A 27621-nucleotide genomic window follows, 5' to 3' on the forward strand; every position below is an offset into this window, starting at 1 on the left:
TCTAAAGTTTAGCAATATAGTTGTATTTTATTTCACTTTAATTAAGGAACCTATTAAATGCATTTAATGAAAAATAATATATCTAGAAACAAGTAAATGAGTTATTCATTGTATACTTTAAAAGTTAAAAATCAATATCTTCTTATACAGGAACCATTCCATTCATATGATACCACATTTTCATCACTGCCCATTTTGATCAATATGCTTGATGCGAATGCATGACTTCCTACAGGGAGTTGTAAAAATAACCTCAATCATGTTGTTGGTAGTAAATTTCATAAAAAACACATGATTTGCATATATTGTTTACTGCCTTTAACTTGATAACACAGTTTTAACAGATCTGTTTAATGTCAGGTGCCCTTGGAGTGTATACAAAAAACTGGGTCTAGCTCGCAAATCATTGACCTAAAGTTGATCTAATTCAGCTTTACTTTTTAAATACTCTTTCTTGCATGTGATGGTAACTTTAGAAAAGCAATTGTTAACAAAAAGAGAGGAAAAAGATACCAAAGCAATATAGAACTCATTTTAAGTCTGAAAACAAACAGACATAATGTCTTGGCACAAAATGAAAATCATTAAAAGACAAACAGACAGTAAACAAAACAGAACAGCTGATTCAATACACGATTTTTAAACAATTAAACAAAATAATATAACGGCAAAAGATGAAAACCATTAACACGGGCAGAGAAACAGACAGTATACAAAACGAAACAGCTGATTCAATGCATGACTTTTTAACAACTAAGTAGTGTTTTGCACATCTTCATCTTAAGATCTACATAAGATTAAAGATGTCAGGAGTTAATCAATTTTCACATTTGAGGTGGTACTCAACACATAAGCTAAAATTAATTTGGCTCGTTTAATTTTCTTGAAATTTTGACAAAGTATTTACTTTGAACCTTTGACAAAAATATAAAAGTTTCAAAAAAATTGACCCAACCCTTTACACTGGTTATACATGTATAGCAGTTTGACAAAAAGTTATTTTGATCATTGAGAAGTTTAATATTCCCTTAACAACACAACGTCATTAAAACTTTCTGCTGATTTTACAGAGTTATCTCCCTGTAGTGTTAGGTACCACCTTAAAAGCTGATACAGTAATGCAAAATTACAACATACTGAAGACTATCTGGCAAATCATTAAATTGATATGAGTGTTTTTTGAACCCTATAAATACTGGAATTCTGACATTCAATCAACTTAACAAGAGCAATAAACCAACAATAAAATCAAAGAATAGAAATTTCAATGCATTCAAGAAAATTGATACAATTCAAATTACAATATTGCATATGTAACTTGCCCTTCGTTTAATTTTTAGGATGTTAATGCACATGATGATGCTAACTTTTAACTTTCAAGATGATATTGCACATTACCCTAAACATATCTGATCAATTGCAAATTGTTTATTCTTAATTGCAAATTGTTTTTTCTTAATCGCAAATTATTTTTTCTTAATTGCAAATTGTTAACTCTTAACTTTCACAAAATATCAACAGATATAACAGGTTTTATACTTTAACGTTGGTGTAATTTTTATTTTTATTTTTGCATACAATTAATTGGTGTTTGTAATTTTATTAAGATATCAACAATGTTTTCTTATACAACTTATAAATGGATCTTATGATTGTCAAAATGCATGTTCAGGTGGAGATGTGGTCTGGTAATAAATATAGATGAGGGGCCAGCAGTAAGAAAATTGTACTGCATGGTTTTATATTTGTCCTTTCATGGTCGTTTAATAGCTGACTATGCAGTATTGGCTTTGTTCATTGTTGAAGACCATACAGGGACCTGTAGTTGTTAAGTCACTGATGGAGAGTTGTCTCATAGGCAATGATACTATATCTCCTTTTTTATATACAAAATCAATTTGACTATAAGGGGCCAACGTGAGACATTCTTGTTGGATCCTCCAAAGCTACTTACCAGCATAAGAGTTCCACCAAATGCTAAACAAAACACCAATGGTCCAGCTAAGTCTGTGTCCTGCATAATGGTGTGGTTTGCTTGTTTAAGTGGGTTCAGGACGGCTAAAGTCTGAAAAAATAAGGAAACATTAATTATAATGAGGATGGTTTAAAGCAATTTTCCCTGATAATAAACCAAGAAAAATATATACTCCAATATAATAGTCTAAGATTTTTGGGATATATATACTAAGATGTGGTATGAGTGCCAATGAGACAACTCTTCATCCAAGTCACAATTTATAAAAAAAATAACAAGTATAGGTCAAACTGTACAGGCTATATAACACAGAGTCTTAAATTAACAGCAACCTATAAAGGAACCCAAAATGACTCATACCAAACAGCAAGCTATAAAAGGCCCCAAAATAGTACATTCATTATTTCAAGTCAGACTGTTTCCATTAGTATTCTAATTGCAATCCTAGACTGTTAAATCTTACACTATACAGATATGGACAGTTTACCATACATTGATATGAATATCAGTGCTGCTAAAGATACAGTTATAACTTGGTTTATATAAGTACAAAATACATAGTAGGTTTAGAACATGTTTCCAGTAACAGCTCATGTGGTTATTTCTATTTAAAACAGTAATTATTTATTGACGAAATGCCTATTCTACATGACAGATAACTTTTCAGAATAACAGAAACAAATCTAAGTCCACATCTGTTTCAAATGCATTCCCTGCAACCTTCCAGTAGTTCCTTATTAAAAAATACTGGTAATCAAAATGATACTGGGATCTTCACTTCTTGTTCTTTTATTGCATACATATCTTCCAAAAATAAAAGATTTCTAAAGGTCTGAGGTATAGAGGGATACTTTGAAAAGTTCCTTGTTCAAGTAAATTAATTATATAAGTATTAATTTTGCATAGTGATTTTTTTAAAATAAGAAGATAATATGAGCTTTGCTCATTGTTGAAGACTGTACGGTGACCTATACTTATTAATTATAAATCTCTGTGTCATTGGGTCTCTTCTGGAAAGTTGCCTCTTTGGCAATCATACCACATCTTTCTTTTTTTCTACTTCATATAATCATACATGAATGAATTAAGTTGCACACAAAAAACTTGTAGTTTTTTTCATGAAGACATCAATTGATATAAACTTCTAATGGCAGAATTCTGATAAGAACCCAGTTTAATGTTCTTTGTGTAAAGACATTTATAAAGATGGTTTCCAGGTATTTTATCAGTTGTCATGCACACCTAGGCAGAACAACAAACACCCAACACAAAAATCACTTTAAATCACTTTTGCAATTTTCTTTTTATGGATCAAAGTTAAGATCACAGCTCAAGGTCATGTTTTTACAGACCCTAAATTTGTTTTTTGATCGAAATCTCATTTAATAGTTTTTCTCTCCCCTGTCAAGATATTGTAACAGATAGGTTTGCATAAAAAGTGGGATAATAATTACCACATTCTTGACTTTATTATTATAATAACATTTTATTCTGTTTAATTCTGATGTCTTTATGATTATGAATTCATTCTGTGACATTTATATCATCCATAGATTATAAATTTCATAACTAAATTCTTTAGGAAGTACAATATGTATGTGACAATATAAAAATTGAATACCTTATGCCTTATAATCATGCTAAAAATATTGTGAATGATATTAAAAAAATTATAATCAGCATTCTGATCAGTAATTATATGTGACAGTTTGAAATCAACAGGACTCGAACTATTGTAAGTGGATTTAAGGGAGAGAAAAATTGCAATTTACCCCTCTCATATTGTCAGACAGTATTCAAATTGGGTTTAACACATCAGGGTGCACCCATTCATGTTAAAAAGATTCCTTATAAAAGAGAGGGGGATTATTAAATACTGGATCTGATAAAGTGACAGTCTAGGGAACTTCAGAGTCATATTAAGATATTCATCCTTTTTAGGTCAATTACTAGTATATACATGCATCTGACCTAGTCCTTTGAACATGATCATCACATAAGTCAAACCATTATTACTATCAAGAACACCTCATTTATTTATTTCAATTTTTCTTTGGTATTGAGTATCTATAGTTGTCAATTAACATTAACCGAAGATCTTTGAAAGGGCAGGCCAACTTACATAATAGTCGTACCCATGCAGGAAGTTCTAGTTTACTTAAGGTATAAGGGCAGCTCTTTTTAGGAAAGAATTGGCATTAGCTTTTGGTGTCTTCTGTTCTTTAAATAACTGGTTATCTGAGACAGCCTTGTTGCAATATGCAAATTTAGTATTTATACATTGGGAAATTACCTTTCGGTTACAAACTTCAAGTAGGTGTGCTCAATATAAATTCAGAATCAGCTGTTGAATCCTTCAACAAACTTTTCAGACCTTTAACTGTCATACTCATCATTACAATTTGTTTATATTCAGAATTAAGATTTAGTGAGTAAACGACTTCAAATGATACACCTTTTATCCACTTGCAAGTCCTTTAAAAGAAATGATTTTCTGAGCCTGTTGGTAAATACTTGATTTGATTGTGCCTACTACTATAAGAAGCTATATAACGATATAATGGTTTAAGATAAACAAAAGCACATTTTCCTACATAAAAAACAAAATTCAAGATAAAATAGCAATTTAATCATTTCACAACTACTGTAAAGGTCAAGTGGTATGTGTTTCAAATTACCTAGCTGGTCTTATTTCATTTACACTAAGACATTCAAAATAAAAGTCTAAAATTGCCTTGCATAATATTCCACTATTTTCCCCTGTGTGGCTCAGTAATCAAGGTGGTTTAGGGGTGACTTTGGATAATGATTTTGTGAAATGACATAATTTTTGCGGAGTTGTAATTTCAATACAGAATATTTTTCCGAACCTCATTCTTTGTGTCGGATTATGTATCAAACGGAAAGTTGAAATCCAATGGATGCACTAAGTCACAGTGGGTGGAAAATTATTTTCACAAAGCTACTGAAGTAGACATTTGATATTTAAATATACATGTAACTTAATAATTAACAAAGCGACTATATCATTTTCTTTTCATATGAGAATACAAGGAGACATGCTGCTGGGTGCAGTTGCAGTGTAATTGTTTCATTAGTGGTTATTTGAATTCTGGTTTACAATGCAGTGGGAGAAACCTGCAAAGTGCTGAATCGTTAAACCCAAATAAAATGGTTAACCTATTGAAAATAATTTAAAATGACATGAAATGCCAAACACAATGAACCATTGCCATTCCATTACAAAAAAAAACATCATGTTTGATGGAAAATCTAGGGAAGGGCCAATGGACCTAGTAATTTTTTAATTTTTTTTATAGATCTGTACACCTTATACAGTTAAATCCATTTAATCACAAAACGCTCAATATTTGCATAATGCACAAACACCATTTCCTAGCCAAGATTGTTAAATAAATGGAGAATGTGTCCAATTTGGGACAGATGATGCTTGGCCACTTGCATATAACATTATAAACGGACATTATTCAAGAATGGAAAAATATGACTCCACCTAATTTTGAAATTGGTCTGTGTTTTGTGGTTACAAGCATCAAGTTTAATGTTCATACCATTTGGTTAAGGCAAACTAAAGTTTAAGAATAACAACCAATTTTGGGATGTATGTACGAGCAGAGGTGCAGACCAATGGATGTACAGATGACATAGTGCTCCGTGACCTGTGACAGCGAGAGCATAAAATTCATTACTCATATAGCCAGAAATGTCAGGTCTTTCAGTTTATTATATATGCAAAGTTAAAATCCCACAATTTGTTTAACCTGAATCTTCTTTTCTATTACCATGTTCATTAAACAACCACCAAGGTCAAATCTTGTTATAAAATTCACAAAATTCACATTTATAATTCCAACAATTATTCAACATCCATGTAACACTAAAATCTAAGATTTACAAAGTGCTAATTTCATGGAACAGTTGATATTTTACCCAGTAATATATTACTTCTGTTTTGTATTGGTATTAAATATTATGTAACACAGATTTACACCTGTCTACCTATACTAAACACTTGACAGGTAAGAAACCCTTTGATCTTTAAAACCTGATATTATAATTCGCATTATATCAAAGAAAAACAAAGACTATTTTGATGGAGTTATAATTTAATGAAATGACAGAAGATTGTCCAATGTATTTCAGTTTCATATCCAGTCTTATTACTGATCAAAAGCTAATAGTTATATTAGGTGTCTATATAACAATCATAATGGGGAGTTTTGAAATGGTTCCTTTTTCATCTGAAATATAAAAAATAAAATAATCTGACTTTTATCTGATGTGCCCCGTTTAGTCTTTGTGTTTGTGTCAAGAAATTCACTTTCTTTTTCGGGTTTCAACCAATGGGTCAGAGCTTCCAAAGTATGAAGAACAGCTGTTTAGTTTGTTGTGGAATACATTAGACTTATATTAAAGGGGGAACATTTATAGGTACTATAAATTCTATTCTTTTCTCTCAGAATTTCCATTCCAACCCTTGCTATCTTCTAATTTTCAATCCATCAACTTTCATATGTTCTTAAAAAAGCCTGCCTTCTTTATAATGCTAATAAAACAAAACAGGTAAAATTTACCAGACCATTTTTGTCATAAAAATAAAATATTCAATTTTATGATGCATTTTATGACAATTTACTTCATAAACCTTGACTTTTATCTCATTCTAATGGCTCAATTTAACACTTTGTTTAAAAAGCATTGTGGGAAAGTGAACCTCAAACTTAATCATGATATCATTTACATATAACAAAGAGATCCGATTTATAATGTCCCCCCCTTTTTTTTGTCAAACAAAAGATTACGTAACACTTTTTTACACCTGTTTACCTTTGACGAGTATTGATCACCTGAACAGGTACAAAACCCTTTGATCTACAGGAAACAGCATGTAAATTACATATAGGTACTGATAGAAATGTACATTTTATTTGACATGCAACATTAAAGTACCTGTTAAATTACTTAACAGGTACAATTTTAATCATTTACTTCTATTTTAATGTCTTTTCTCATTCAATGGTGTTAAAGTCTATATATATCAGACAGTGGTTGTTTTGTGTTGCCTAGAGTCAACACCCATAATGGATAATACAAAACGAACTCAAAAATAAATATTGTCTAATGGGTTTGCAGGACAATGCCAATAAAGGAAAATAGTATGTTATAAAAACCACCTTTAAAATTCCATGAGTAATTAATAGTTAGCTGCATGGATCCTAAATTATGTAATGGGATGAAAATCCACTTTTTTCTATTTCCCTACTTAAAAGTGACTCACTTTAAGTAAAAGCCCTCTAAGCTTTAAAAAAGTGGGTTTTGTTTACCTCTAAATCTACTGAAAAACGGTAAAAAAAACAGACACTTTTTCATATTATGAAGAGAAAAAAAATATGGATAAGCTTGTATGGCAGCTAGCACCTTGCCGTATACAATGGAAGTAGAAGATCTTTTTGGTGGTATGTACTAGTACTATTACTTTAGAACATGAAAGTATTACTAGTATATTGACAATACAATACTTCCATCTTGTATGCAGAAGGTATTTATATACACCAAGGTCACATTCATAAGGTGACATAAACCTTCTCTGCCAATAGACCCCACCTGTAGAAGGTCTGCATAAAACTACATAACAATTCTTATACTAACTTTACTAAAAGGGTACTGAAAGTTTAATGGGCTTAATTCCAAAAGGTTACATAAACATAACCAAGGACAAAGCCTTGATTTTCTGATGGTAAGATCTTATCATAACAAGAATTTTAATCCTCATTCTAATCCGAGATTACTTCCAAAGTGACCACCATAAATCTTATTACATTATTAAAACTTTCAGTGGTTTTAAATATGTGTGATATAAATCTTATATTAAACCATTAATAAACTCCAAAAGGCCACTTGGAAGGAAAAGGCATTACAGTGGGTATTGACAAAGATTAACTGGCTATCAGCAACCCTTGGTATAAGAGAAACAGTATATTCAAACCCAGGTGACTTGAAAATGTTTTAAGGCCAAGAATAATAAAAGCTTAATTAGAGTTGATAAATCAGAGTTGAGATACCCTTATATGGCCTTGTCTTATATCCAATACACATTCCCATATAAGTCTGTAGGAGAGTATAAGTAAAATGATCATGACATTAGGATAGGTCAGATTAAACAAAGATTAAAGAAATTTTAAAAATAACATTTATACTTTTTAATAATGTTTGAACCGATTTAGTTTTATAAAATTATAATTCTGGCAGAGGAATAAAATATATGTTTGAAAATTCATATGAATGTTTATTTATGAGCTATTCCTGATTTGTCAACTATGATCATGTTTTTATTGTGTTATGATATATCTTTGGGTTGAGTACCAACATAACAAGTTAATTGCACTTAATGTTGATTATGCTTATCCAAATTTAGTCAAAATTTTGTTTGTTTCAGTCTGTCAAATAAGATTTATGCTGCTAATTTACTTTGTGGCATTGTTTCAGATTTGTTTACAGAATACTAAAAGTGGCTCTCCTGTCAAAATACAACAATGGTTGACCATTGCTCACCATTGATTACCATGGTCAAACAATGGTTGACCATGATCAAACTGATGAATGTTGACCATGTTCATACATCTGACCATGGTTGGATGTATTTCAAACCATGGTCAACTATGCATGGTCACTCCTTTATGACCATGGTCAACCATCTCTATTACACCATTGTTGGTCATTGTTAAACCATGGTTGGAAAATGCACATCGACATATACATTTAAAAAAAAAATGTAATATTTGCCACTTAAGATGTTAAACACCAACCAATGTATCCTTAAAACCAATATAGCAGGTGGTTGAAAATACATTCGTTGAAAGCTATACAACTCAAAGCTTTTCTTTATTTTCTTTTGAAAACACTGTTTATGTTCAGTATTTACTTAAAGTTCAAATTATTGGGTCACCTTAACTGTTATAACAAAGTCTGTCCAATATGTAAGGACAATTCCATTCATACATTTATGTCAACATTTGCATACAGCTTATATAAGATCAAAGGACGGGAAAAGGTATCCTTAACTCAACTATTTATCTTAGCTTTTCATTTTTATAATTTATTGTTCAATGCAAACAACTTGTTGTACTAAATCAAATAAACACACAACTATGAACTAAAAGTTCTAACTTTGACTTGGCTTTTCTTGTGTCCAAGAGTGAGTATAATTTTTTACCATTTTAATTTCAAATTTAATATTAATTTTTGGCATTAAAATTTAAATGCATTTTTCTGCGACAAAAAGGAAATTTTCTTTCACACACAGATAGTTCAGCATATTTCGAATACTAGTATATATTTACAAGGACACACATTATTACAACCACATTTTTTGCAGATGTAATAAATGCTAAATATATACCCCTGTCAATTTGCACTAGTTCTTAGTAACCATGGTTAAAGCATGGTCAACTGTGGTCAACCATAGATACATCTATGGGTCAACCATTGTCTAAAGGAAATTGTTGACCATGGTAGTGTATACGGTTTTTGACTATGGTCAACCATGGTCACAAAAGTGGAAAACCATAGTTGACCATGATGTAAAGCACATTTAACCATGGTTTGATCATGGTTCTCAATGGTAATGATGATGGTCAACCATGGTTACATTTTGACAGATAGGTTCTTCTTTATATTGCTTTTGTTGAGTGAGACATACAATTTCTATATAATTAATGTTTTGATTAACAATTTTGATTCTCAGTTGAAATAAATTTTATTTTCAATATGTAGTTTAAGCTTTAGAAATATAATCTAACTGAAGTAGTTCCCTTTTGGAAAAACAAATATCAATGGTTCTTCAATCAAACTTTCAGAACCCACTTGGAAAAACTGACACTTTATCGGTCAGTGAGTCTCCTATCAAATAGTAATTACTTCACCACTCTCTGTAAATGACTTTTTCTCATCATAGATCACATATCAATGTTTGACCACACAAAATTACATGGTCAATTGATATAAGAGATTTACAAATCGTCTCAGTGGCTACTGTCTAAATGACCACTAGCAATTACATTGCTGGACTTTTTATTGACTTTCTATCACTTGAACATGGGAATACAATTGTATATGATAGGTCTTGTAACTAAAGAAATTGGTTTCCCACAGTTTTTATTATGTTCCATTCTAGATGGTATGTCAATCTAATATTTACTTTATTCTACAGAATTGTAGCTTTATTGCAATTTAATCTGTATTATATGTGTACAGACCTCAAGGTCATTTTGGAGTGTTGCTTAAAGATGTATAGCTTTTATATTAGTCTTGTACAGACCTCAAGGTCATTTTGGAGTGTTGCTTAAAGATGTAGCTTTTATATTAGTCTTGTACAGACCTCAAGGTCATTTTGGAGTGTTGCTTAAAGATGTAGCTTTTATATTAGTCTTGTACAGACCTCAAGGTCATTTTGGAGTGTTGCTTAAAGATGTAGCTTTTATATTTATGCGTCTTGTACAGACCTCAAGGTCATTTTGGAGTGTTGCTTAAAGATGTAGCTTTTATATTTATGCGTCTTGTACAGACCTCAAGGTCATTTTGGAGTGTTGCTTAAAGATGTAGCTTTTATATTTATGCGTCTTGTACAGACCTCAAGGTCATTTTGGAGTGTTGCTTAAAGATGTAGCTTTTATATTAGTCTTGTACAGACCTCAAGGTCATTTTGGAGTGTTGCTTAAAGATGTAGCTTTTATATTAGTCTTGTACAGACCTCTGGGTCATTTTGGAGTGTTGCTTAAAGATGTAGCTTTTATATTAGTCTTTTACAGACCTCAAGGTCATTTTGGAGTGTTGCTTAAAGATGTAGCTTTTATATTAGTCTTGTACAGACCTCAAGGTCATTTTGGAGTGTTGCTTAAAGATGTAGCTTTTATATTAGTCTTGTACAGACCTCAAGGTCATTTTGGAGTGTTGCTTAAAGATGTAGCTTTTATATTTATGCGTCTTGTACAGACCTCAAGGTCATTTTGGAGTGTTGCTTAAAGATGTAGCTTTTATATTAGTCTTGTACAGACCTCAAGGTCATTTTGGAGTTGCTTAAAGATGTAGCTTTTATATTAGTCTTGTACAGACCTCCGGGTCATTTTGGAAGTATTGATATAATAGAAGATGTAGCTTTTATAACAAGTAAAATTTCTCTTGTATGGTATTAATTAACACAGGGTGATGGTCTGAAGATACCATGTAGCCAGCTGTGTGTAGATATAACAAAATCGCCAAAATAAATTCCACCAAATTAAAAGTGAACATGCAAAGGTATTGATAAAAGTTTTGAAACCGCCAAAATGATAACCTCCAAAATATTTTGGATACATTTTTCAATGAAAATCACATAATTTTACACCTGCGAAAATAACCTGCTTTACAGTATTTTATTATAAAAAGATACATATATGGTAAATATAATACCAAAGCCTCAATTTTCATCAAAATTCAAAAAATGCATAGCTTTTCTAAAAATATAATTTACTTTTTCTTTTGGCTCTCTACAGTAAAGAATGAGATTTAAATTATCAAGAACAATTTCATCTGCCATTCCTAAGATTTCATCTGTATATCAGTATGTTTGTAAAGTGCATTTATTTAATATCAACATGGATGTATTATATATTGTCAATATACTACTTCCATGGTATCAATGACTTTGTTATTTCCAAATCATTTATATATATAAGCATTGTACTTCAGAACTGTTCATATCCTTGGGTACTGTAAATTCAGAAATTATTGCGTGCATTTATTATTGCGATTTGGTCATTTTGGACTTAAATGCGATTTTAATTTTTACGATTTTGAGAAAAATCCTGTTTAATTCATATAAAATATTTTAAAATGCGAGTTTAAATTATTGCGTTTACAACTCAGTCGCATTTTTCGCAATAATAAAAACTTCGCATTAATTTCTGAATTTACAGTAATTGCCAAATTATTGTCTAATATTGATAGGTCTAGCCAGAAGAATGTTCTGACCACTGTTTATCAATTTATTCTAAACAATTAATGTTAATTTACTAATTATTGGTAATAATCTACTTATAATAGACAAACTGTTGACACAGCATGCATTAAACTTGACAGGTGCCTCTTAGTGTTGCTTAAGAACAGGTTCAAAAGTGAAAATGTAAAAAGGTTACACTTGTAACCCATTTTAAATTGGCACCATAAAAAGACATTGGCAAATCTGTCAAAGAAAAAGTGCAATTTGAATTTGTGAACAATTGTCTCAGCAGTCTTTGCTCATTGTGAAGACCTCCAGTATTAGGTTATTTCCTTTTTAATGGACTCACAGTTTTGTCAAAGAATTTTATGTTTTTTTTTTCATTTAATTTAGGTTGATTATTGACTTCTGGTAATTGTACCTGTGTGACATCCTCCTTATTGTTAATCTGATATGAAAATACTGATATATCATTATAAAGAAGCCTTGAAAAGTTTAATTGAAATTCAAGAAATATTGGTTTCCTTAGTGACAAGATAAAGAGGAATAAATGAAAGGCTTTGACAAACCACTGTCATTTGATATTCTAATTAAAGAAAACATGAACCCCTGTCTTTGGTAAACCTGATTTATGCCACGCACAAGCCATTCTGAGGTTCTAAGAGAGTGGACCATCTTTCTGACACACAATTCTGAGGCTCTGAATAAAGAGTCTCAGAACATTGAGCTTTCCAAAAGGCACAATTTCTGAGGCTCTGTCAGTTAAAAGAGAATGTTTGTGCAATCGCAACTCTTAAACTCTTTAGGGTCCAATTATTACCTGTAGTTAACAAGTTAGCAATAATTTCTGAAGAACAATAATGAATAAAACCAAACACAGGAATAAATTCTGAATTGATAAAACAACCAGGTGGTTATGACAGCCACAATAGTGGAAGAATCTAAGGAAGTAAGGAACATAAACTGAAAATGCTTTATGACATAACTAACTGGCAGTGACAGCTATGTAAACATTAAATCAATAATAATTCTAAAAGATGTCAACTGCAAGCCAGCATTTCAGTAAAGTTTACAAGGAGAAGAAAGACTCTGAAGCCTCAACTTAATCAATGAAATTCATAAGAAGAGCAGTCTACTTTGGTCTTAAAGAAAGCTAATTAATAGGTCTTCAAATATGGAATAATTATAATATGATATCAATTTAATTAGACTGTAAATTCAGAAATTATCGCATATTAATCTATAATGACAAAATCGCATATTAATCTATAATGACAAAATCACATATTAATCTATAATGACAAAATGACACATTAATGTATAATGACAAAATCGCATATTAATCTATAATGACAAAATCACATATTAATCTATAATGACAAAATCGCATATTAATGTATAATGACAAAATCGCATATTAATCTATAATGACAAAATCACATATTAATCTATAATGACAAAATCACATATTAATCTATAATGACAAAATCACATATTAATCTATAATGACAAAATCGCATATTAATGTATAATGAAAAAAATCGCATATTAATCTATAATGACAAAATCGCATATTAATCTATAATGACAAAATCGCAATAATAAATGCACGCAATAATTTCTGAATTTACAGTTATAATGCAGTCAATTTTTCTACTTAAAGTTGGTGTCTTCCAAAGGAAAACTGTGTATCCACTTAGGAAAAAACTTCTAATTTAATTCAAGAAATAAGTTTGATTTTTTTCATTATACCATCTTCTGTGCATGTTATTCTTATTATTTTATGCCTTCTTCTTCTTTAGTTTTTCACATACTATTTTATGGTGTTTGTTGTGAAAGCTTGTGAGATTTTTCTGAATCGACATGTTTAAGTCCATACTCAAGTGTACAGAATAGCACTACCATAAAGTGTATCCATATAAAAGTGAGAAGATGTGTTACTGTGGATTCATTATTATTCGTTGGATACCATTACTTTCCATTACTTTAGTAGATTTCCTGGATACACGGGAACCATGAATTTGTTCAACAAATAACAAATTTACTAAAGGTTCACCAGGCATGCTCACCTTGTCAAAACCATGAAATCAAAGATTCACGAAAATACAAGTTTTCCTTAATCCACGAAAAATAAATGAATCCACAGTAATTCAGATTGCCAATAAGATAGCTTATAATTAAAGGTGCCACTTGACACCAGATGATGTAAAAGTTAACCACTAGGGTCACCATTATGACTAAGGGCCTTCAACAATGACGAAAATCCTTACCACTAAGTAAAGTTATAGAAGATATCCCATTCATCTGAGGTTTCAGGCTTTTTTCATGGACTCAGGTAAAATAAATTTTCCCTATTACAATTACTCAACTCAGGTATCTAAAGTAGGGTGGATCCAGGGACTAAAACATACCATCGTCTAGCTCTTAATAAATGGCCTGTCCATTACTTCACAAAAAGAATTATTTCTGTCAGTGAGTCTAATGGATTTAGATTGTTTTTTACAATAATACCTCATCACAGATTTTGGTCACAGTTTCTTTGTCAGAATCAATTGAGATTTTATGCAATCTTGCTAATAATGACATAATTTCTCAATTCATTAAGTGGAACTGAAGGATTGAGGAATGGTTTTATACAAAATAAAGTCAATGTAAATTCAGACAGAATTAGATTTATTGCATCTAAACACTAAGGGTTTGTGACATTTAAAATCATTGTACATGTTTTTACTGGATTAGAGATGTTTCTATCTAATTTATTTTCAAAAATCAATAAGAAAATTGAATGAAATTCAACTGAAAAGGAAAAGTAACTTAAGTTCATATTGACTATTCAATAATCAAACAAGTTTATGTGGTCCTCTAATTAATATAGTACAAAATAGTACAGTTCTTAAAGTCATAAGAAACGAGTGACCGTGAAAAATAATGTTCTTCCAATTCTTAAACCAATGCATACAAACATCATAAAATTTATTCTGTGCTCGAATTTATCATTTTTTTCGTGTAAATTTCGTATAATCGTCAAATTTTTTTTCAATCGGTCAGTGTTGTTGTGAAAATATGGCAGGTAATTAAAGTTCGTGTTTTGAAGCGGAAGTTTAACGATTGTCACCTGTTTGTCAACAATTGACGAAAAATAAACAAAAAAGCATGGAAATTGAGCACGCGTTTAACATGTAAATTCAGATAATAGTTTATTTTAAGGACATCCATGCGTATTGTGGTCACCGGATTTTTACGAGATGGGTCACACTGAGGTCACCTGGCATATGGAAAATATATCGGGGGAATGGCTTGCTGGAAGGAAGCAATTCAAATAAAGTAAACTTCTTCTAAATATGAATAAATTAAAGAATTTTCTTCAGAAAAAAGTATATGTACATAAGTTTTACAATGAAAACTATCCATTGAGTTATAAAAAACATATGCATTATTTTTTTTTGATTTGAGGTTTCTTATGACTTTAAGAAAACTTTTCAGAAACCAGGGTATATATTATTATATAATGTAAATAGATATAGGAAAATGGGGTGTGAGTCCCAATGAGACAACTCTACATCCAAATAACAATTTAAAAAGTAAACCATTATAGGTCAATGTACAGCCTTCAACACGGAGCCTTACATATTAACCTTGATTTTATTTATTTGAATTATTAAATATATAAGTGTACATGTAGATAAATATATAACAAAAATAACATTTGCCAAAGTTGTTTTTCGATGACATTGTAAAAAAGAAATTGCACTACAAGTAAATTAAATATACTCTTTTTGAAAAAAACTGTTGTCAGTAAATTCTTTATTTTTTAAAAGTACTGTAATTTCTTATATAATTGAACAATGGCAGGACAAAGATTGAAATGCTGTATTAATTAATTGATATCAAATTTAAAAGCAAGTCAACAGACAACAAAGGGATAACCCATCTGAATAAGTTGAAAATGAACTAACAACTACCGGTATATTGCCATAGCAAAAACTTTTAAAATCAACTTCAAGTATTTGCAGTAAGAAAAACAACACAATTATTTCTAAAATGTACAGTCTTTGATTGTAGCAGATGTGCTAGACAATAATAAAACTGTCATTAAAATATTCATGGTCAGTTTGGCTTGACCAGTGGTCATAACTGACACAGCATTGTCCTCTTGGTCATGGTTAATCTACCAATTAAGCTAGCCCAGCAGGATAGGGGCTGTGTCACACATGGGTTTTAATTAGAAACAAGGAGGAAACTTTCCACACTATTGTTCACACTTTATTATTAAACAAAGTCAAAGAAAGAAAATATTGTTCTGGTCATGTGTTGGGGTCCACTGCTGGAAATAATTGTGCATTTCCTTTGAAGGATATAAAAGCAAAAGGAGGCCAGTTATTTGAGTCTTAACAGTGCAATTACTTTTCAATGAACCTAAATGCAAAGTTCTATTTGAAATAAATAACGAAGAGAATTTAAGACTGAACTGTGATTTGATGCCTTTTTCATTGTGAAGGTTAAACATTTGATGAATTTTCACAGCTTTCCAGGGGATTATATTGCTGCTTAATTATAGTAAGTATAGAGAATAGAATTTATTTCTGTAACTGACAGAACAAAGACTATAAGGTTTGTAATCCTCTGTGTACAAATGTATAGCACTCAGTATTCATTTTGTTAGCATCGACATTATTTGTTTGATTTTTCTTGGCAGATTAATATATATTCTGAATAAAATGTCTAGGAGTATCTGAGCTTTATGATACATGTACATACAAAGTTCAAATGAAATTTCATTTCCAGTTATGGTAACACAGACCAGTTTTTCAGCCAAACTTTTCAATATATTCTATTACTGATTTTAAACATAATTGGTTTAATTGTTTTTACAGTAAAAAGTAATCAAATACCATTTTTGTGTTTAGACATCCAAATGAACACAAAAACAGTCACCAACAACTTATGTCACTATAAAAACATAAATAAAGTCAACATCATGCCTTCTGCCAGCTGGGGAATATATTGTTGTTGTATTTTCCCATTTAAAATATTGCCAGCTGCTCAATAACTATATTTTTTTTTATCTTTTATTCTTAACAAAAAAGAAAACTGAACATTTGTAAAAAAAAATTAGAAGATAATACCTACAAAACAAAAATGGTAGACTTGAACAAATGGCCAAAATTTGCCCCCTCCCCCCTTTCCAAAATTGACATGAGAATAACTTTGTTATAAAGAGTTGTGTGGGATAAACTTGGACAAGTTTACTTGTAGACAAAAAAGCTCTTCCCTAAAGCCATGATAGCATATACTTTATCTTGTCTTCGCTAGCCAAGGGTGTAATGCTTCAGTCCTCTTGCCATGGGTAAAAAATGATAATGTTGGAAAAGGCATGAGGTCCGTAAAGAAGTTGACACATCATTGAAATCATAAATGTTGGCTTACTATCTGCTAAGGATGCGAAGAGAAGCTACCTGGGACTGGATTGTCACTTTTAATCATTTTAGGACAACACAATACTTATTGTGATGTTGTGTGACGACAACCTCATCTTATGATGCATGTTTTTAACCTTGTACAAATGCAGTGGTTTGAAATATGAAATATTACAAATAATTGAAATCATAGGCGAATCCAGGGGGGGCAGTCAGCAGCCCCCCCCCCTTATGAAAAGTTCTGGATCCGCCACTGGTAATTTTGTAACTTGAATATAGAAATAGTGGTGATTTAAATTGGCGTGCTTCAAGTTTTGGTTAAAACAAAATACAAATGTTCAAATCATCAATGAACAATAATTCATTCTACTTTTCAGAGCTTTATCTGTCAACTTGAGACAAAATAAGACATGAAAATCTTAGGTCTAATATCATGAATATTGACCAAGGAATCAAATGACATTTTATTTGTCAAAAAATGATTAATAGAACAAGCCTATATACATACAGACATATCATAGTCTGTAATTCTGATAAGTTTTTAATATTGATGGCTGAATTTTAATCCATAATCATTTAAACTTTTAACCCTACAATGCATTCCAAGTAAGCCTCAGATATTGCAAACCCACCTTTTGTGTTTTCAAGAGGTCAGAAGTATATTTGCTAATAAAACTGAAAGCCTGTAAAAATGGATTTCATTTATATCAAAACATAAAAAAGCACCTAAAAATACACATGCGGTTTATATATAATAAATTTGGGACCATGCTTGACACTGTCTCGCTGCTTTATAACATATGCAATTTTCAAATGTGTGACAGTTTAAACTGCATGTGTTATTAATTTTTAAGTACACATTTTCAACTTTTGTTTCTGAAGGTAGAGCAGAGAATTATTAAGTTTAAATTATATTTGCTTCCAATTTATTTTAAGGACAGCTAGGTTATGAAGCCCCAAATTGCACCTTCTCCTTAAATTTCTAAATTCTGACATACAAGATTTAAAATGTACACATGTACAAATGCAAAAACCTGATGTTTCTTAAACACAATACAATTTTTAATTTGCATGGATACTGAAGAATGTAAAGTATTGATAAATGCACCCTGGGAGATTGACTGATTTAAATTCAAATTTTTGAAAAAGCCGATTAGATTATTACATCATTTAATCTCGAATCTTCGTAAATGGAGGTAAGGAAATTTATCCTTTTTTTTCATTCAAATTATTGGAAGATTAATTTAATGATAATGGACAGTCATTTATCTAATTGCAGACTACATTTTTTCTATTTCATTTCTCTTATGTAATACATAGAAACCTGTCAACCACTTTCGTTGCAATATTTCATTATTGTCAAATCCTTCTTTATCAACAAAATTTAACATGCGATTACACTTTGAAACCATTCAAATAAAATTGTCCATGAAATTTAAATTACCAAATGGAATGCAATTAAAACATGGTTAATTAAAATAATTTGATTGTAATCAATGATATAATATGTAATTATGTGACTTAAGGTGAAAATACCTGCAATTAAATGTCATTTACACCTGCATGGGGTGATAACCAAACATAAAAACTGTACAATTGTATTTCCTTGTGTCTGACATCTTACAAGTATCAATACTTTATAGTCAGGGTCCTAACATTCTACAAGAGACATGTAGTAAGGGTGTAAGATGAAAGAATGTTGGTCTTGTTGATGCATAGGAAGATCCAGGGTTGGGGAGGGTGGAATTGGTTGATTATTTTGAGAAGCATTGTAGCATGTCTGGAGCAGGCCGCCTTAGGTCAGTCAGTGGGACCCCCTTAAAAAAGTTCTGGATGAGCATCTGTGATGCTCAGGGTTAATTCTGATAACAATTAAATTAAGATGTACTTTAGATTCATGATTATTTGTTGGATACCAGTTTTTGTGGATTTCGTGGGAACAGTTGAACCACGAAATTACATGTTCAACAAATACCAAATTTTCCATATGCTTGACAGCATATTTTGGCAAAACCACGAATTTAATATCCACAAACAAGTGTTTTCCTCAATCCACGAAAAATTGGTACCCACGAAGGTAAATGAATCCACAGTAGTTTGATATACACTGCAGTGAGAACTCACTCCACCAGACATCAAATGACGAAAGTGAAAGCAATTATACTCTCACTCACAGTATGTACAGCCTTCAACAATGAGCAAATCTCATACTGCAGGTCTATGATCCAGGCTTGGTCTTCAGACATTCATTGCCTATAGGATTTCTTTTGTTTTCATGAGTGTAGTAGAATTATGACCTGTTATTAGTTATCTATCCCACAGTTGCAATGGATTTTTACAAAGGTTCTTTTTTTACCATGCAGGTCTAATGGAGATGATTGGCCATGGTTGACCATGGTTTGACAAAAATATCAAATGGTCAACCATGGTCTCTGGAGATGGTTGACAATGGTTGACAATGGTTTGACAAAAATATCAAATGGTCAACCATGGTCTCTGGAGATGGTTGACAATGGTTGACAATGGTTTGACAAAAATATCAAATGGTTAACCATGGTCCTTGGAGATGGTTGATCATGGTTGACAATGGTTTGACAAAAATATCAAATGGTCAACCATGCTCCTTGGAGATGGTTGACCATGGTTGACAATGGTTTGACAAAAATATCAAATGGTCAACCATGGTCTCTGGAGATGGTTGACAATGGTTTACAATGGTTTGACAAAAATATCAAATGGTCAACCATGGTCCTTGGAGATGGTTGATCATGGTTGACAATGGTTTGACAAAAATATCAAATGGTCAACCATGCTCCTTGGAGATGGTTGACCATGGTTGACAATGGTTTGACAAAAATATCAAATGGTCAACCATCATGTCAATTATGATCTATAGAGATGGTTGACCATGGATGACAAAAATATTAAAGGATGGATCAACTGTGGTCTATGGAGATTGTTGACCTTGGTTTAATTTTGACTAGCCATATGCCTTAATCCCAAAATCTTATTAGTTATGATAGTGCTTACCTGTTTTTAAATCTTAAGTGCTAAGTTAGTCTATCAAAAATTAAATGTTATACAATTGCAAAGAGTTCCTAGAAGGATTACTTTGGTGTGACATTCAGAATGTGGGCTCAGCAAGAAATTGTGGTTTGGTGAGACTTGTATTAATGTACAATACACCATTCAAGTTGTAAAAAAAAAGGTTGTGAAACATTATTCAGCTTTGAGGTATTTTTGTCATTTCTATAGACATAAGACAATAAGCCATACATCACTATGATTTTGGTACCTACATGTAGGAGGTGGAATATCTTCAAACCACCTGGGCTTAATTTCACTTTCATATATATCACAGTTCATGACAACCTTTATAAAGATAAGACATTCCTGACCACAACATGACTAAGGCGACCTGAGTCTAACTGGGGGAGGCAAATAAATCACTCACAAAATGTCTACAAATGACCGAAATGACTCAACCTATGAAAAACTCTGAAAATAGTGTATTCAAAATTCTGTCATGTGATAATTCACTATATCAGTTATTTTAATCCCCCCATTTAATATTTGATCCTCATTTTCTCTTAAGTCTAGCCATGATTTGTTAACTTTATAATTTATATCCGCACCAAAAGTCAATATGTTTACTTTTAGTCACCAAACACCTCAATAATCACACCAGTATAGAGATAGCACCTATCTTTTTGAGATAAATCAAATATGTTATGTCCAGTGATTGACCTTTTGACCCTGTAAATGACCACCTAGGTACTTATGTGTCAAAATAAGAGTAGAAATGTTATAACTGAAGTGTCAACAGGTGTCATTATCTCAGTAGCTGAAATATACATCTAAATAATGATGTAATTGACAATAATTGGAGGAAATGAATAGAACAGGATGTCAGCACTTTGAATCAAGGAGGTTTCTTTCTGAGGCTTGGTAAATCAGATTCTTATGCAATTTTTATGGAAAACAAAGTTTAAGAAAAAAATTTCAGATTAAAGTAAATTATTGTGTTAACATTAAAAAAAAAAAAATTTACAGGTCAAATGGCTGATTAAGGCCCTTTTGTTGGAAAAAAATGGTTGATTATACAGGGAATCACTGAAGCATGACTGGAACAGGTTCCATCTTAGTCAATCAGTGGGCCCCTTCTTATGAAAATTTCTGGATCCACCACTGACCTCAGGTGTATTACCAATTATAAATATGAGGGATATTTATTTTTCATTGTTTGATCAGCATCAAGAATTGTAAATGTCCAATGTACAGGGGATGGTCAGTGGCAGATCAAGGGGTTGCATCCCTTTTATGGACGATCAATGCATTTGGATTGGGACATTTTGTTGGAATCTCCCTTTATCCTCCGTCAGAAACACCCTTTTGAAAATGGCTAGATCTGCCATTGCATGTTGAATGAAGAGGACCATGCTTAATCTCATCGTCCCATCAGCCACAAAAGAAGCATATATTATTTAGTTGTTGTTGATTAACCTGCATGTCTGTTTAAATTTTGAAATTTTATCTTGGGGCCTTTACATAGGTTACTTCTAGATATAGGTTTGCTTATAACATGTCATCTTTTGTGGTCTTATATAGCTTTATATATAGGGTAAAGGTTTTTCACATTGTCATCTTTGGCTCATGGTTGAAAGCTGAGCTGTAAGCTTAATGTAGCTGTTAATATTTTATTCCTATTGGCAATCCTTCCACATCTCCCTATTTTTATACTTACAGATAATTGTTTTATTCTAATGCACCTGATTATTACCAATACACAGACATATATGGTAAATAAGTCTGTATTGATCAATCTGACAGAATCGCCCACTTTATCATCAAAATATTACTATTACATCTCATCATAGAATCAACATCAAGGTTAATTGTTGTTTACTGTAAAAATTTAATAACAAGACTTATATACCTGAAATTTTTAGCAGATTGCACATTGATTTTTTTAGCTAAGGTATTTTGATGTGAGTAAACATTAATCTGATTTTGAGCTATAAAAATATTGACACACATTTCTAATAACACAAACATGCAATTTGTACAGACGTACAGACAAGAGTAGCACTTAATGTCCCCTTTGTAACATTTCATATAATCAGGGCAGTTATATTGACGTCAATAGAGTACTTCCATAATGTAATCAACATTTATGTTTATCCACATTGGAAATGCAGTTGGAATCCCTCCCCCCTCCTTTTTTTTGGGACAATCAATGCATTTGTATGGGGACATATGGTCGGAATGGACCCCCCTTTTTCCTAGGTTGGGATCCCCCCCATTTTAAAAATGGCTGAATCCACCCCTAAAATAATACTGAGCATCACTCTTAGACATGTTAGAGTACACTTAATTTCTATGGTGTTTCTTTTCTTCATGTTTAATTCTTTCAAAGACAAATGCTGCATCATGCATGTCCAGGGGGTGCTCTGGGGGTGAGCCCCCCTTTTGTGGGAAAAATTTGGTTGATTATGAAGGGAATCAATGAAACATGGCTGGAGCAGACCCCCCCCCCCCCCCCCCCTTTTAGGTCAGTCAGCAGGTCCCACCTTATGAAAAGATCTGGATTCGCCACTGTGCTGCATTTACTTTTATAAAACAATCTGTAAAATAAACCATCTGAGATTTATCAAAATAAATGTTCAGTTCCTAGTAATATACAAAACATAAATTTCTGTAAATATATAAATATAGATCTTTAGACAAGACTTTAATGTAAACAGAAATTTGAAAAATACACCCTCTAAAACACATTATCCTTTTATAAGAGTTCAAACCCTTGGCCTTTAGAGTAAATATGTTTGAAACTGAAAACCTCTTTTTTCAACAAGTAGAGTAATTAAACTGGGAGGAGTATAAAAACTGAAGTTCTGTTAAACAAAGAACTTCATACATGACGTAATTTTTAAAGCACTACAAGTACATAAACACTCATTACTTTTCAGACTTTTTCACAGTCAGCTGTTCTTTAATGTGTACAATGCACTTCAGCATTTTTATATTACATAACACCTTAATTAATGCACGAGTTCTTTTAATTAAAATTCAATCTAATTTATGTGATACTTAACTGCATGGGGTAATAGCAGTCTGTATATCAAATACCCTACTTCTACAATATAATTTAAATCTTAAAAATGTATCTTATTTTATATCTAATTTACATAAAATGCTCAATCTCACATTGATAAATTGATAGGATTATTAATTAAAGCTCAACAGATAATCAAAGTAATCAGTACCATTTAAATTAATAACTATATAACATCTAGGACATTTTTACACAGATAGGTAAATCTTATTAGTTTTGGACACTTAAAACACTTGAAAAAATTACTGAATTTCAGCAGTTTCCCAAACCTTCTATCATTATCTGAGGAATTACAAATGTGGTGATGGGGTAGGGATGGGGACCCCTATCCCTTGGGGAGCTTCATATATGATACATGCAAAGACTTTTGACAAGAATCACTCCAAACATTTAGTTTTAATATTGAGAGCCCCTCTAAATTACTAAACACACGTACATTCATTAAAAGGGTGGAGTGTGGCTGTATTGTACTATCTTTGTATAATCTAAATTTTGAATTTCTGGACTCAACAACTTTTGCAGTGGAAAAGGGAAATAGTCTGCAATAACCATAAAAGTATGGTTGGCCCAAAAATGGCCCCCTTAAATGGCACCTTGGCACAAAAATGGCCCCCTTAAATGGCACCTTGGCACAGAAATGCCCCCCTTAAATGGCACGTTGGCACAGAAATGCCTCCTTAAATGGCACCTTGGCACAGAAATGCCATATCCCTTACTGCCTAAGAGGGGGCCAGCTCCAGTCAAGCTCCAGTGATTCTCTGTATAAGCAGCCAAAAAATTTTCCTAAAAAGGCCCCCCCCCCCCTAAATCCGCCTCTGATATGGATGTATAAGTATTGTTGTTCATATTCTTTAATGAATTATAGCACATTTACTTTGCCTGAGTCCATCTGATTAGACTTTGCCAATCTGATATTCAGTGTGTGATACTCTCCCCTTATAATGGTAGGAGTAGTGAGACTACATATGATCAGTGTAATATACTCTAAATTTTGTATATCATAACATTTCATCAGTTTTCAGTATAAATGGAACAATTAATTAAAAAAAAATTGCCTTTGGTACTACAAATGATCTATTTCACCCCAATCAGATAAAAACTACATATACATTTTTTCTTTTTATAAAAATGTCAGATTGTCAGACTTTCCCCAATGGCTATGTTTTTACAAAAACATTTTATGATAGCACTTTTATGCTTGGTGAATAAAAGTGGCAATATATATGTAATTTAATTAGATATATATGACAACTTTTATTATGCTTACATGCATTTTTCAGAGCTTGAAATAATGGAGCTTTTTAAAAAATTTGAACAATCTGAAAGTGGTCTCTTTTCAATTTTGTTACAGATTGGAGACATACAAAAAAGAGTAACAGAAAGTAAGATGAGCTGTTACAATTTCAACTTTCATCAACAACCGTGCGAGGGCTTTATAGCCAGTCAAGGTCGTTATTAAACACTTCCATTTGTTGTTGCAACTTTCAGAAGCCAATTTTTGAAGGTTCACGACCCCTGACTTAATGCAAGCTGCCCAATAACTTCTAACTTTTAACTTTTCAAACATCAAATTGCTCTTAAATCACCAGAATTAAAAGCATTGTAACACAATTGATCACTATAATTTTCAGTACATTAATATAACCTTTGCATATAATATAATAAAAGCTACTTAATATGACCTGACACCCCTTTTTAGAAAAGAATAACTTATAAATTGTCTCTATTAGTAACCTGTTTAAGTTTAAGAGACAGGTTAATTATGTGAAAATATGGCTTTAAGGTTTCACATACATGTAATTTATAAAAAAAAAAATTGAGTAAAATGAATTAATTTTACTGAGATATTTCAGTTGAAAATGCTTTGAAGTAAAGTTAGTTGTTTAAACAAGATCCGTCAGCAATTAGCATTTTAGACTTTTATAGGGGGTGGGGGAGGGTACCTCCTGAAAATTAAAATTAAAACTTATAGGACCTTATTTCGACACAAAATTGGCTGTTAATTTTTACCTCCTTTTTTTCCTTTCTTTAAGGGAATCAAAGTCTGACATTTGGGAGAATTTGCTCTATATATTTTAACATTTAGAGGTTTAGCAGTGAATGTTAGCATTAGTTTCAAATCATACAAGCTGATATTTTCAATAGATGAAGTTTTTTTGCACTAAAATTACATTATACATGTAGTAACATTATGTTGTAAACAATAAATTTACGTACAAGTTTTGGATCACAGATAAAATGTCGTTACAATTTCAGTTTAAAATTAAATAGAATTGCTAACACACCTGAACAAGCATAATATTTAAATTTTACCAGTCAATATACATTTAAATCATTTCTAATTATTTATGCAATCAAAAGGAAAAACACTCATGTAAATAGGTGTTAAAACATAATATACACCCATAAACCATTTATGGTCATGTGACCAATCAAATCAATAAAGCCTTACAGATCATTCATAGACATTTAAAAACAGCTACATGTTGTCAGTTCATCCATGCAGGTTGTGATATCATGTTTAATGGAAAATAACAAAATTTATGAAGGATTATTTACAAAATGTCAACATTTATAGTTTAAACAGGTAGGACATATTTTGGATTTGAAATATTAAAGATAATTTATTTGACCTGACACAACATATGTAGAAATGTACATCTTGACTGATAAAAATAGAAAGGTCAAATATGAAATGAATTTTGGACTAGGAGTAGTTCTTGGACCATTTACATTGCAGAAAACCAGACTGTAAAAATAATTGGTACAATTTATTTTTGAGGGACCATCAGGTCTCAAGTGAATTTGAGGTGATTATGAATTCATGACAAATATTCTGGTCTGAAGGAGTTAAAACCAATTTGCATGTAGGTGTTAAATATAAAAGTTTATAAGGAAAAAATATATGTTAACAAAAATAAATGGAAATGGTGAATTAAAAAAAAGAAATTGACATGTTGTCGTAAAAAAAATTATCATTATGATGACCATGTTAAAGCAAGTTTTTTTTAAAGGTTTAAGTCGCTGGTCTAATTTCTTAAACTTTATTGTGATATTAAAAGTCATTGAGGAAACGTTAAGTGCATAAATTTACATCTCTTTTTAGAAACATGACTCAATTTTGGAAAAAAAATTCCAAGGACTCTTTTTACTTTATCAGAAGACATTTTTACCGACCACATTCATATTTTACCTTTTTCACACCGAAATCGAATCAACAAGCAAAATATTTCATTTTTACAGTTCGTTATACCACATAAAATTGAGATATTTATGGACATTTATTAAAACTGCTTTATGACAAAATGTTATTGAAATACTTAAAACCATGCTGTGCTTCTATGCATAAGCAAGGTGACAAAATAATTTTCATTTTTCAAGGTAAAAACATCAGGTATGACATCATCTGTTAATACCTGTATGATAGATGATCTAAGGAACATCTAATGAATAATAACATACAGGTGATAATACTTTACAGTTACATGTGCGGTTTCTATATTTAGTCTTTGTTTTTTATGTGATTTTTCACATGTGACATTGAGTAATAAGATACAAGGAAACAAACTCAGAGTTAGAAGTTACGTTGACAGAAAATGACAAAAATTGTGAACATTCTGATATATTGTCTGCTGTAAGACAAATTTGAGTCACCTCTAAACTTCAATGTGAAAAAATCTTTCCCTGACAAATGTGGTTTTCAACTGGGTATAAACAGGGACAGCTTATTCCTTTTATTTTGTCAGGTCATTGGTAACTGTCATTCATCTTAGCTAGCCAAGGGTTACGATCCTTTCTCCAGAGGAGGGGAGTGGATCAACTAACCCTTGGCTGGCAAAGATGACTGTCATCAGAGTCAATCTTATCAGTTACTGTAAATTCAGAAATTATTGCGAGGTTTTTATAATTGCGATTCAATGCGACAGAGTTGTAAATGCAATAATTAAAACATTACATTTTGTAATATTCTAACTGAATTAAGCATGACTTTTCTCGAAATCGTAAAAGTTAAAATTGCATTTAAGTTTAAAATGACAAAATCGCAATAATAAATGCACGCAAAAATTTCTGAATTAACAGTACTCATTTTTTCAAGTCAGAGACATGTATACTATTATAC

At 31.4% G+C, this 27621-nt stretch overlaps 2 protein-coding genes across 5 annotated transcripts in view; one reads left to right on the top strand and one right to left on the bottom strand.

Moving 5' to 3' along the window:
* Nucleotides 1–27621, bottom strand: part of LOC134696146 (protein YIPF5-like) — a 76832-nt gene that overhangs the window by 8779 nt on the left and 40432 nt on the right. For all 3 annotated transcript variants that reach the window (XM_063557790.1, XM_063557791.1, XM_063557792.1), the window contains exon 5: nt 1955–2065. In XM_063557790.1, the coding sequence (XP_063413860.1) occupies nt 1955–2065 (111 nt within the window). The remainder of the gene's footprint in view (nt 1–1954; nt 2066–27621) is intronic.
* Nucleotides 6879–27621, top strand: part of LOC134696145 (leucine-rich repeat-containing protein 24-like) — a 38455-nt gene continuing 17712 nt past the window's right edge. The window contains exon 1 of one of the 2 annotated variants that reach the window (XM_063557789.1): nt 6879–6899. The gene's annotated coding sequence lies outside the window, so the exon portion shown is untranslated. Of the gene's footprint in view, nt 6900–25938; nt 26089–27621 lie in introns of those variants that run through there. The other variant, XM_063557780.1, reaches the window with a different exon arrangement.

This window comes from Mytilus trossulus, chromosome 14, assembly GCF_036588685.1.
Source record: "Mytilus trossulus isolate FHL-02 chromosome 14, PNRI_Mtr1.1.1.hap1, whole genome shotgun sequence".
Classification (NCBI taxonomy): domain Eukaryota; kingdom Metazoa; phylum Mollusca; class Bivalvia; order Mytilida; family Mytilidae; genus Mytilus; species Mytilus trossulus.